This window comes from Corvus hawaiiensis, chromosome 16 (assembly GCF_020740725.1).
Source record: "Corvus hawaiiensis isolate bCorHaw1 chromosome 16, bCorHaw1.pri.cur, whole genome shotgun sequence".
NCBI lineage: Eukaryota > Metazoa > Chordata > Aves > Passeriformes > Corvidae > Corvus > Corvus hawaiiensis.
The window spans coordinates 14,027,235-14,039,308 of NC_063228.1; the positions used below are offsets into that span (position 1 = coordinate 14,027,235).

The 12,074-nt window shown below is 50.6% G+C and overlaps 1 protein-coding gene across 6 annotated transcripts in view; it reads right to left on the reverse strand.

Annotated features, from left to right (window-relative positions):
- MGRN1 (mahogunin ring finger 1) overlaps positions 1 to 9,314 on the reverse strand; it is a 50,075-nt gene extending 40,761 nt beyond the window's left edge. For 4 of the 6 annotated variants that reach the window (XM_048320970.1, XM_048320974.1, XM_048320972.1 and 1 more), the window contains exons 1-2: positions 9,150 to 9,314; positions 1,519 to 1,637 (exon numbers count right to left, since the gene is read on the reverse strand). In XM_048320970.1, the coding sequence (XP_048176927.1) occupies positions 1,519 to 1,637; positions 9,150 to 9,237 (207 nt within the window). In that variant the 5' untranslated portion in view covers positions 9,238 to 9,314. The remainder of the gene's footprint in view (positions 1 to 1,518; positions 1,638 to 9,149) is intronic. The other 2 variants (XM_048320971.1, XM_048320975.1) reach the window with 1 other exon arrangement.
- Positions 9,315 to 12,074: the final 2,760 nt, after the last annotated feature.

Here is a 12,074-nt window from a genome sequence, read left to right on the forward strand (position 1 = left end):
CTTAGAAATGAGGCAAGGCCTCAGTTACTCCAAAGCAAGAACTGGGCCCATGTCCAGAAAACAGTGTTGCCACTCTGTGTTTGAGTGGTTTTTTTTTTCCTTGAAGATTAATCAGAGCTGCCAAAGGGCTTTAACTTTACATAGGCAAACTATATTCCACAACAGCCTCCTTCTCTTAAACCTACTTGGCAAATGTCCCACGGTGTTAATGGCATCTCACCCACTCCCCTCCAGAGAAATGATGAAACCCAGTGCTGGGATGTCAGCAAGGAAACCCAGGCTGAGACATGCAGGTAATTTAACTCTGCCAGGCTAGCCCCTACAGGGAGGGCCCTGTGTGCAGACATGGCACAGGGGATGTGGTGAGCACCCTCAGGCCTGCCCAGCACTTATACAAACACAGATTTCCAGCTCAAGTCCCTCCTTCCTAATTCTGTTGCCCAATTGCACTTTCTGCTTCAATAAGAACTTTCCAGATTCCTCCTTGTCCTACCCTGCAGAGTCCTGTGAACTGAGTGTGGTTCTAAAATGACCAATGGCACAGCCTGAGGAGAAACTCAAAAAGCAGAACGTGCTTGTCACTGTTCCAATCCAAACTTGCCTCAGTTTCCCCCACCTGTAAAACCAGTGTGATCCCAAACTGCCACTGAGCATTACAAACATTCATTAATTAATTAATGGTTACAGCTTTTCTGATGAGGAGAACCATGACTTCAACTTCTCATTTTCATGCAGGAACAACTAGGAAAACAGTGGACAAAGCAAGCAGCTCTTCCCTTTCCTCTCCAGCACTCAGAAAACATCACCAAATGACTCCTACTCTGTTACCTTTTGGTTCTTTTTAAGCAGTTCCGAGATGGAAGAGAAATCCAAAACATAACATTTGCATAAAATTCCTGTCTTTCCCTCACAACAGCATTATTCCCTTTACAAGAACAAGCCAATCACTTGAGCAAGCAGCTTTTCACAGTCCCATAGACACCTGTGGGCCCAAAAATACCTTTATGTTCCAGTTAGGAAAACTAAAAGAGAGAAGGAGGGACTTTCTGAGCAGCCCACCTAGGTATAAAACTCACAAAATATCAAAGTCTGTCTTAACACTGCCCTACACCCAGTCAGGCCACTCATTTACACAGAAAACAGCATGTGTTGAACACTGGCTGGAAGCCATCCAACATGCCCAGCAGCCTTGGGAAGTTCAGGCTCTGCTTCCCAGCCTTCTCTGCAGCATGCTTTACACTTGCTCAGGCAGGCAGGCAGAATTAGTCCCAAATTCTGTGCTCCTGAGTCCCTGTTCTTCTTCCCCCACCACTAATTCCTTCTGTCCTGAGTGAAAATAAGCCTCAAAGGTGAATTCAGCTTCCCTGGAAAACTCAGTTTGCATCTGAACAGACTGAAATGACATTCCCCAAGCAGTGAGGACCTCTTAGGTCTGTGCCATCCTCTTCCACAAACCACACAAGATCTTCCAAAACAGGCAGGAAACAAAAAAGAGTAAGACAGAATGTAGGAACTTGCCTGAACTGGTCTATTCCCCAGGAAGTTTAAGTCCATGTTCTCACCAAAAAGGTAACCCTCGGGGTGAGGGGTGTCAAACTTCTCTCCTCCCATAAAGAAGTGACTTGCAAAGTAGTTTCCTAGAAACAAAAACCACAAGGGAATGAAAAAAAATCTCTAAATGAGTGCTTCCCAGAGAAGTCTGTGCAGTTTTAAATCCACAAGTATAAAAGAGCCACAAGACACAGAAAATACTTGCTTATTCACCCCTTCCCTGTAGTACCCAGGGCCACTGCCAACAGTAGGAGAAGAGAGAAAAAAACCCAAATGAAACAAAAACCTAGAATAAATCATTACAGTAGAGATAATTCCATTTCAACTTGTTTTCCAGAGAAGGGAGAGGGAGAAGGAAAAGTCAGCTCTTTCCAGTATTGCTCCATTCTGGTGAATTCTTCCTGTTTTTTCCACTTCCCAGTGTGAAGCCCAGTCCCAGTAACACCACGGGCCTGCTCAGAGAAGGATGAGGCTTCCTCCCACTGCATAATTCAGCACAGCCAGAGGGCCTCCTGTTAGGCAAAGTTTGCCTTTCGTTCCCTCTTTCACTCCCATATCCCAGGCAAGAACCACACCAAACCTTTACTGGGAGTGCTGGAGACTGTACACCTTGATGCTGATTTAATGAATAACACTGACAGCTCTAAATGCAAAAACATGGATGTCTGGGAGAGAAAACAGGGACTGACTAAAGTGAACTTCAGCTCTGAAAGTTTCCCCACGAATTGTTTCATTCATCTTTAAGGTGATGCACTGCAGTGCAAATTTCAGGACACAAAGCATGTGCAAGGTAATTGGGATTCTGGAGCCTGGGATTGACTGCAAAATGAACAGAATTGATTTGGGTGTGTGAGAGCATCACAGATGTAGCTCCCTCCTAGAAAGCTTTCAGGAAAACACTCTCAAATATGAACTTCACAGAGTTACAAGTTCAGAGAAGTAAGTATCAAGAGGGAACTAAAGTAAAAGGCTCCATCCAAGCCAATTCCCTTCAAGTTTCAGAGTGGGGGATGAGAGGACTGAGCCAAATGTACATTTGCTTCCCTGGGTGCAATGCATAGATAGCATAAATTTGTGTTTAAATGAGTCTTTCCAGAAGCAGTAACTAATCATCTGAATGGCTATGGAGGCATTCTGGAGGGATTTGCAGTCCCTCTAGCTAGGAGCAAGCAGGATTTACTCTGAAATGGAAGGGTTTTCATGAATGGCCCTGTTTTTTCCATTAAGGCTCTTTCCCTTTATGCTTCAAGAAAGGCTCTTTTCACTCTGCACAGATGGCAGTGCCTTAATGATGACGGTAGGGCTCAGCTATTGCTGAGCTCAGCTTACAAGCACCCAGATGTTTGTAGTACTGAAACACATCCTTCTTTCCAGATACAACAATCACCTTCAGCACAGGTCCAGCATCTACTTAGAATCTGTCCTACAGAATCAGAATAACACAATCACAGAATCATTTAGGTTGGAAAAACCCTCCAAGATTATCAAGTCCAACCTGTGACTGACCACCACCTTGTCAACCAGACCAGAGCACTGAGTGCCACATCCAGTCATTTCCTGGACACAAATACAGGTGCTCCAAATGACAGGGAACCTTTTCCCACTCCTCCCAGAAGCAACAAATTAAAAAAATTAATCTGTATATAAATCTCCAAGCACAGCCAGCCTGACACTGCCTCTCCACCTGAGATACACCACGGTGGTTTGTGCTTGCACTGAGGTTCAGAAAACCATGATGAACACTGGAGTTTATGAACAGATTTTACATTTTATGTGGGTCAAGTAGGATTATGTTTTGGAACATTTTATTTGATCAACTGTGAAGACAATGCTTGTGCAGGATGTCTCAGTACCACAGCAGCTGGTTATCTGGGATCAGAGTTGGAGAACTCCCTCTTATCCAATGAGTGAGACAGAATTATAGAATTATAGAATGGCCTGGGCTGGAAAGGACCTTAAAGATCACAGAGTTCCAGCTCCCTGCCATGGACATGTTCCATGACACCAGATTGCTCCAAGCCCCATCCAAGTTGGCCTTGGGCACTTCCAGGGATGGGGCAGCCACAGCTTCTCTGGGCAACCTGTGCCAGGGCTTCTCTACCCTCACAGGGGAGAATTTATTCCTAATATCCAACCTAACCCTACTCTCTGTCAGTTTGAAGCCATTCCCCCTTGTCTTGTCACTCCAGGCTCTTGTAAATAGTCTTGCCCCATCTTTCCTCTAAATTCCCTCCAGATATTGGAAGGTCACAATGAGGTCACCCCAAAGCTTCTCCTCTCCAGGCTGAACAATCCCAATTCTCCCAGCCGTTCCTCCCAGCAGGGCTGCTCCATCCCTCTGCTCATCCTGGTGCCTACTCTGGACTCGCTCCAGCAGCTCCAGGTCCTTCCTGTGCTGGGCTCCAGGGCTGGAGGCAGCTCTGCAGGTGGGGTCCCACCCTGACAGGGGCAGAGGGGCAGAATCTCCCCCTCTCCTGCTGCCCACACTGTGGGATCAGCCCAGAACATGGTTTGAGAGCATCTCCAAGGATGAAAAGATCTCTCTTGTTTGACTGGAACAACACCCAGACACAAAACCAGCAAGTTCAAGGCACCTGCCACACTTTCACTGCTCCACTAAGAACTACTTTTGGGATCTCTACCAAATTGTTTGGATTTCTCACAAATACACACAGTAGCTGGAATCACTGCTTCAGTTCCACATTCAGACTGAACTCCCTTCATCTTCCTGCTAAGTCACCTCCTGCAATGTGAAGGAGAGGGGATTTTTTTCCCCTGAGGCACTTTCTTCACAAGCAAACAAGAAACACAGTGCCAGGCACAAGGAGCACAGGGAAAATCACTCTGAGGTGCTCAGAGGGGAACACACTGGTGAGCAGAACAACCCCCGAGGCTCTGCCACTGCTGCTGCACACAGAAAAGCTGCCATACACACGAGGTTTCAACAGACAAACAAACCGGAATGGCAGCAAACTGTCTCCACAAATTTATAACACAGTTTTCAGCAGCTAAAAAAAGATATTCTGTTGCAAGCTTTCAGAAACCACTTGCTACAATGACACCCGAAGTTTAGAGCTCTCAAGGTAGGACTAAAGTTAAACATTAATCCTCTCAACCACTACCCCGACCAGCTCGGAGTTTGCCCAAGATGGAGGCAAAACATTTTAAGAAAGCATTTCTTAAATATCACACCAGGGACTAAAAAGAAAAGGAAACTTCCAGATGGAAAATATGAGGCATCCTCTTTTCCAGTCACTGTGACATTTAGGATTTTCAGTGTCTCTAACAGGAGTACATATCTTTTCTATGCAGTAGAATCCTAGGTTCCATTTCCAAACCCGTTACAAAGACAGCTTTAGGACTTTAGCCAGGCTATCATGCCTCTTGAACCCTGTTCCCATATGTCCCCCCAGACTATAAAACCACCTTAAGCAGGTGTTCCAAGGCCAGCTTTACACAGAGCTCTGTAGTTAAGGGCACAAGGAGGATGCTAAGTGCCACGCTCTTTGGCAGGAAAAAAAAAGAAAAGCAAAAAATCCTTGGATTAACCCTCCCCAGAACTGCTACAAACAGAAATCCTCCAGGAAAATGCAGTGACACACTGACCAGGAAAGAATCACACATAAATAAAAAAGCATGGAATAGGATAAAAATGACAGAACAAAGAAAAACTGCGGCTTTACTTCCCCAGAGTAAATCAGCACAAAGCACAGAGGAGCATCAGATAAAAGAGAACACGACCAAGTGACACTGCTGAGGTAGATGAAGCCCAAGCAGTGGTTGTAAGAGAAATTGTTGTGGTGGAAAACTTTACAGTGTCTGGAAAAACTCCGACCACTGGGAAACCCAGACCAGCCAAGTCTGACTCATTAGGTTGTCCCATGCAAAACCAAACTGGAACCCAAGGCTCCTCCAAGGCATCAAATGACACCGAAATACTTTGTATTTAGTACAACACAGTGATGGGGGTTTATTATTATAATTGCACCAGCATTAAGCACCAGACTGCTCCAGCCATAATTACCTCTCCCCAAGCCAGCATTCTAATCCCACATCCATGCAACACATGGATGGGATGCACAAGAGACACGCTGGGAAGGGACACATCCTACAAGAGCCAGGAGCACAACTGTAATCCCATCAAAACATGGGCTCTGTCGTACAACGTTCATTAACAGAAAGCAATGAGGTGTCCATTTAGGCTTCTCGCCATTAATACAATTAACAGTGAAGTGACAGAAATTGAGTTCTCTTTAATTACTCAGCCAGACAATCACCACCATGGCAGACTGACAGCACAGTCCCAGACACAGCCTGAACCAGCAGCATTGTGTGAAATACAGGGACAGTGACACTGTCACAGTACACGGCAACACAGTCCACTGGGTGTGACTCTGGATACTCTTCTCCTATTTAAAACCGCTCTTTCTTTGATTAAAGCCTCATTCCCAAACAACAAAGCAGTTCAGCTTCAGAGAGGAGCAATCTGCTTCCTTTTTTTCCTCCCAGAAATCTCCAGGGAATTCTCTTCCAAGAGCCTACTCCAGAGGAGAAGAGCCATCCCAAGGGCACATGCTCCATGCTGCAGAGGAGCTCAGTGGAACAGGAGTAGAGCTGTGGGAAGCACTGGTGCATTGCTCACTGGTTCTAAAGCAACAGGGGCATGGGGGATCCTTTCACTGTTCCAAGCACTGAAGCCCCACAGAGATCACAACTGTTCCCTGCTAAACGGGAAAAATCTACCCATTTTTAGCCTGTTTCACAGAGGCACTTACTCTTCTGTACAAACTGGGCCTTCCTCCCAACTGGTCAGGCAGGCACAATGCCAGCACAGGCTCCATAAAGCAAGAAATTTTGGTTATAAAGTACCAGCAAAGAGGGGTCAGAGAAGGGAATTGGCTATCACCTTACAGCAGCCTCAGTCATCCAGATGCAGAAGGAAAAATGTAGATGATACCCACCCAGAGCCTTGGAGGAATAATCAGGGCATTTTCAGAGGATTTTTGACAACAAAACTGCACACAGTTTCCAACAAAGGTGTTAAACAAGCTGCTTCACTGAGGACTGGCTCATGCAGACCAAGGTGGATTCCTCAGCAATCTGCTCCATCCTCCCCAGAGCACGTGACTGACCCAGCAAAAACCACACTACAAGCCAATAAAGGAGAAGGGAATATTCACCTCTGCCTTTGCAACCAGCTGTGAATCTGTGTCCCTCTCCATAGGCAGGTTGATATGCAGCTGAAATTACAGCCAGAATACCTGTATTTAGGGTTTATTTCCTTGCACAATGTGTTCTTGTGAGGGGGTATTTGCTCCAGAACACAAACCCTCATCCTTCAAACTGATGCCAACCATGGACAGCAGCTGACCAGATATTTGTAGTAAGTCAAGATCTGCTGAAACCAGAGACAAGGAGGGACAGAATGGAAAAGTGAAGGACAGCCCTCGGTGGTGCACACAGGATGAGTGGCCTCAGGTAATGCTCTCTCACCACTTGTTGCAGTCTTTCAGGGGTACTGTCAGAGCCAGGAGTGCGTGTCAGGCTCACTCTCCAGCACACACATTCACACACCCAACACAGCCCGTGGAAAACTGGCTTCTTCCAGTCAGGGCTCACAGCAGCAGTGTTGAGTTAGAAATAATTAGCAATCATTTGACCCAAGAACATTTTGTACTACTTCCAGCTTGCTTCTTGAAATCAAAACTGTACTCAACTCACTTCCAGTCATCTTCACTGTCAGGTTTGGTACCAACTGTTCCATCTCCAAGACAATCACTCTGAAGATGGCAGGATCTCAAAGGACACCTTTGTCCCTCTGAACATGCTCCACTTGAAGGAGGGAGGGGAGCTGCCATCCTAACAGCCCTCACTGTTCTGGGTTTTGAACCACCACTTCTTCTTCTGCCTAGAGCTTGAACAGCTCTTCTCTCTCCCCAAAGTCAAGAGGATCTTTGTTAAATAAACCCAAAGATGAAGAGAAAGCCCTGGCTTAATGCCAGCTTTCAGAAAGAGCACAAGAAAATGCCACAGAGAATTAATTAACAAGCCTCTAATTGCATCCAGAGCCTTTGTAGGAAATAGCAATATTTTTATTTAACCAGCTGCTTGAAAGCATTGGCTGTTCAGTTTTACAAGGGAGGTATCACACATGGAACACTTTGGTAGCACTATGCTCAACAGATCCCCTTCCAGGGAGCACGGTAACACACAAACCCAACCTCAGGTGTGTGATGGGATTACCTTGACAAGCCCAAAACCCAACACACCATTAACTTCCAGTTCAACAGCACAGGAACAACAGGATCATGATCTGAAAGAAGTTTCATGTCCATTGCATATGGTGGTTATAATTAATCCACTCCTTATCTAAAATGCTGTCACACGCAGGTCATGCTGCAGCCAAGCTGTGACACTTGCCTTTTCCAGCTGCCCAAAAAACTAGCTCCCAACCCTCTAAAAAAAGCAGGTTATATTTTCTAAGAGAGCCAACACAGCTCTTGGATTTTTCTGGGCAGGTTCCCCCCTTCCACTTCCTCCACACCACCATTCCTGCTGAAGGCCAACCTGCAACAAGACAAGGTGTAATGATAACAGGACTCTATTTGAGATGATCCTGCACCCCCTCCTAACTGAACAGGGGTCCTGGCCCCCTCCATGACACAGCCCCGAGGATGTCACAGCCAGCAGGTCATGGACACACATAGGACTTGAATCTCTTCACATACAAAAAAAGTCTTTGTATCTGAAAGTGAGGGGACCCAAACTGCTGCTCTGCAAATTCTTCAGCCTGTCTGGAAAAGCCCTAGCAGAACCAAAACCTAGAAAAATGTGTAAGCAAACAGAAAATGCGGGGGGGAAAAAAAGTACCTGAATTTCCCTGACCACTTGTTTTCTGAGAAGAATAAGCAAAACTCTTCAAACAAGTTAAACCTGGCCAAACTCAAAAGCCGGCCCAAGACAAGGTGAGTCATGGGCTCATCCTAACTGCACACAAGTGGCACCGACAAATCTCTAAGCCTTCAGAACAATTCCCTTTGGAAAACAGACACCCGGTAGGCTGTGTCAGCCCAACAGCTCCTAGGTGAGAACCACTGCCATTTTAAGGAGTTAAAAAGAGGGTTGTCATGCGGGAATTTTGCCATTCTGTACTCAACCAGACCCAATTCTGTTCCCTGTCCCCCGCAAACTCCGCCGTCGCTTCCCCTTTACCAGCAGCACCAGCCGCACTCGCCAGTGACCAACAATTTGCTGAGACCACATTTCCATGGTGGGGAGCGATCCTTGTGTACCCTCAGTGACCCCCGGGATCACGGGCGGTGACGGCGCCAGGCGGGCACGGACAGCGAGACAGCTGAGCCCTGGATCCGGGGCACGGAGACACCCCCACGGCCCTGTGCCACAGCTGTGCCCACGGACATCCCTTCACGGCCTCTCCGCCAGCGCGGGCGGGCTGGGCCGCGGCCGGAGCCGGAGCCGGAGCCAGCCCGGGCCGGTGACAGGCACTCCCGCAGCCCCTTCCCCGGCCTCCCCGCTCGGCCCGGGTGGCACCGGGCCCGGCACGGCCTGTCCCCCTCCCCCGTCCCCGCGGCCCTCACCGGACTTGGGCGGGTAGCGGTAGGCCGAGTTGGCCTGGATGTCGATGTCCTCCACGCCCGCGATGCGCCGGCTGAGCAGGGAGCCCATGGCGGCCGCGGACAGGGCGGGCGGCCCGGGGGCGCAGAGCGGCGGCGGCGGCACCGGCACCGGGACCCGCACCCACGGCGGCGGCGCGAGGCACGCCGGGACAGCGAGTCCACCCGCCCCGGGACTACAGCTCCCGGCAGCCACCGCGGCGGCGCCTACCAACAGCGGCGCGGGGGGGAGGCGGCACCAACCAATGGTGGGGTGGCGTCCCCCGGGGCGCGGCGTGAGGTCCGCCGGCAGAAGGCGCTGAGGCGGGAACGGGGACGGGAATAGGGATGGCAACAAGGATGGGTACTGGAGTGGGCCCAGGGATGGGCATGGGGCACTCCGTAGGGGAGGCACCCGGACACGGAGATCACTAGGGGGCACAGCTTAGATGGAGAAGCCCTTGGGAGCTTACCCAGGGATGCACAGAGAGGATACTCGAGTACACGTCCTGTACAGGGAGGGAGGATGGATGCCCAAGGACACACCTTGCACAGGGATGCACAGGGAGAATGCCCAAGGTCATGCTCTACAAAGGGATGCGCAGGGGGCATTCCCAGGGACACATCTTGCACAGGGAAGCACAGGAGAGATTCCCAGAGAGACACACAGCCTGCACACAGACGCTCAGGGCTGTCCAGGGACACATTGTGCACAGGGATGCCCAGGGAGAATTATCCAGGGCAGTTCCCAGAGGTGGGACCTGCTACTGGCTGAGACTCAAAGCCAGCAGGAAAGGAGGTGATCAGCCTCCCATGGGGAAGGTATCTCCTTTCTGGGTTCCTCCCCTCAGAGGTAATCCACACAAGAAAGCGAATGGAGATGTCTGAGGTTTGGATATGAGAACAGAGAATGGCCACAGGCTGCCTCACATGTGGGACACAACAGTCAGGAGGATGGCGTGGAAGAAGAGGCACAAAAAAGCCACCAATGTCCCAACACCGAGCCCTGTCTCCTCTGCCACCGAGGAACAGGGAAAAGTCACTCTCTGTAATGGAAAGTACCTTCCTGCACATATGCTGCAAAGGTACTGGGGACCCAAATTCCCAGCAGTGGAGTTGGGAATCGCTGGGAGACATGAAGGAGCTGAGGTGGCACATGTGAAATCCCTTCAATTGGCCTTGGGAGCAGGGAAGAGGGCTGGGATTCAGGGAAATGGGATGGAGCAGGGAGCAGAGCCTGCCAACACGGGAGCATTCTGTGATAGCAGGCAGTGGGTGGAATTTGCTGGCTGTAAACACAAACTGAAACACGCCCAGCGGGAATAAGCAAACAATCCCGAGGGGAAACGTGCTTCCGGACAGTTATTATCTTTGCAGCTGTTGTGGCCACACCAGTGCAGCCAGAGGGGCTGTAAGAGGCACGGGATGCTGGGGAATGCGTGCTGGGGGTGAGGACAGAGCAGGGCCAGACCTTGCTCTTCTGCATCCTCTTGTGCAGCAGGGCTGGGAAGGACAACAGGGAAAAACCATGGAACGAGCAGTAAGTCCTGCCAGCCAACCACAAGAGTCAGGTACCCTGCACCTGGCACAGGGGAGCCCCAGGATCTGCCTGGCAGTGTCTTGGCAGTAATCATGCCTTGGAACTCTCTGCTGTGTCCCCCAGGATCCTGCTGGCACCTGGAGTGATGGTGCCTCTTGCTCAAGCAGCCTCTCTGTGCAAGGGTTTCTCATACCAGAAGTTGCATGGACAGGGAGGGATGGAGTCTGCTGACCATCACAGTGACACATGTGCTGGCCCAGAGTGTGTCCAGTGCTCCCTGCCTGCACAGCCATAGGAACAAGCTCTGGGCACTGCCCTGGCAGCTGTGGGATGATGTGAACAGCTTGTGTGCCACCAGCAGCTCCAAACTGAGCAGGATGAATCCACAACCCCCAAGGCCTCACTCTGCAGGCCAGCAGCCGATCTGGGGCTCAGCGCTGGAGCAGACTGGGCACAGCAAGGATCAGTGGGTCCATCTCCCTGTGCCATCCTGAGAACTGGTTGCCAGCTGGTGGCCAGCTGGCCACAGCCTGGGGGCAAAGCAGAGCAGTGTTTGCACCATGAGGCAGGCGAGGACGGGAATTTGCATACAGACAGCAGATGAGGGTCCCTCTCCCTTTCCTCCCACATCCTGAGAACCGAGAGCATCCTGCCCTTCCCCAGCTCAAAGAGGCACCCAGAGGAGACTGCTCCAGAGCTGTTCCCTGAGCTTTTCTGGGGACAGAATCATGGAATCTTAGAATGGTTTGGGTTGGAAGGGACCTTAAAGATCATCTCGCTCCAAACCCACATTCCCTGAGCAGCTGCCCATGCTGCTCAAGGGGAGCTCGGTGCCACATGGGTTAAGCAGGGAAGAGCCAGGTCCCACAGCCGCGGGGTGTTGGCTCTGCCCGGGAAGCTGCGGCAGGAGGTCTTTTGTTCGTGCAAAACCTCCACCAGCGGGAAGGTCTCTCCCGGGCCGCCCGGCTCTCCAGAGCACTCAGAGGAAGCCGTCGGCCCCAAGGGGGTTGCTGCCAGCTGGGAGGGCAGGGGCTTTTGCTGGAGAATCTCTCCCGGAGGGCCCTGCTCCATGAGATGCGTGTGACAGACAACGACAATGGCAGCAGTGTGCCAGGACCGGGATCAGCCCTTCCGCCCCAAATCCCAGGGCCCAGAGCGAGCGGAGCCGAAGGGCAGCAGCGCCTTCACCCCAGCCCGGCCCGCGGGATGCAGGCACTGGCCCACACAAAGGCAGGATATTGCACCACAGCCTCCTCCATCCTATCGGGGGCCACTGCCAGCAGCACGGGGAAGGAGAATGGATGGCCAGGGGCAGGGAGCAGGACTGCCCTGCCAGCCCACGCCAGGGTCCCACATCAGGTGGGCCCCGT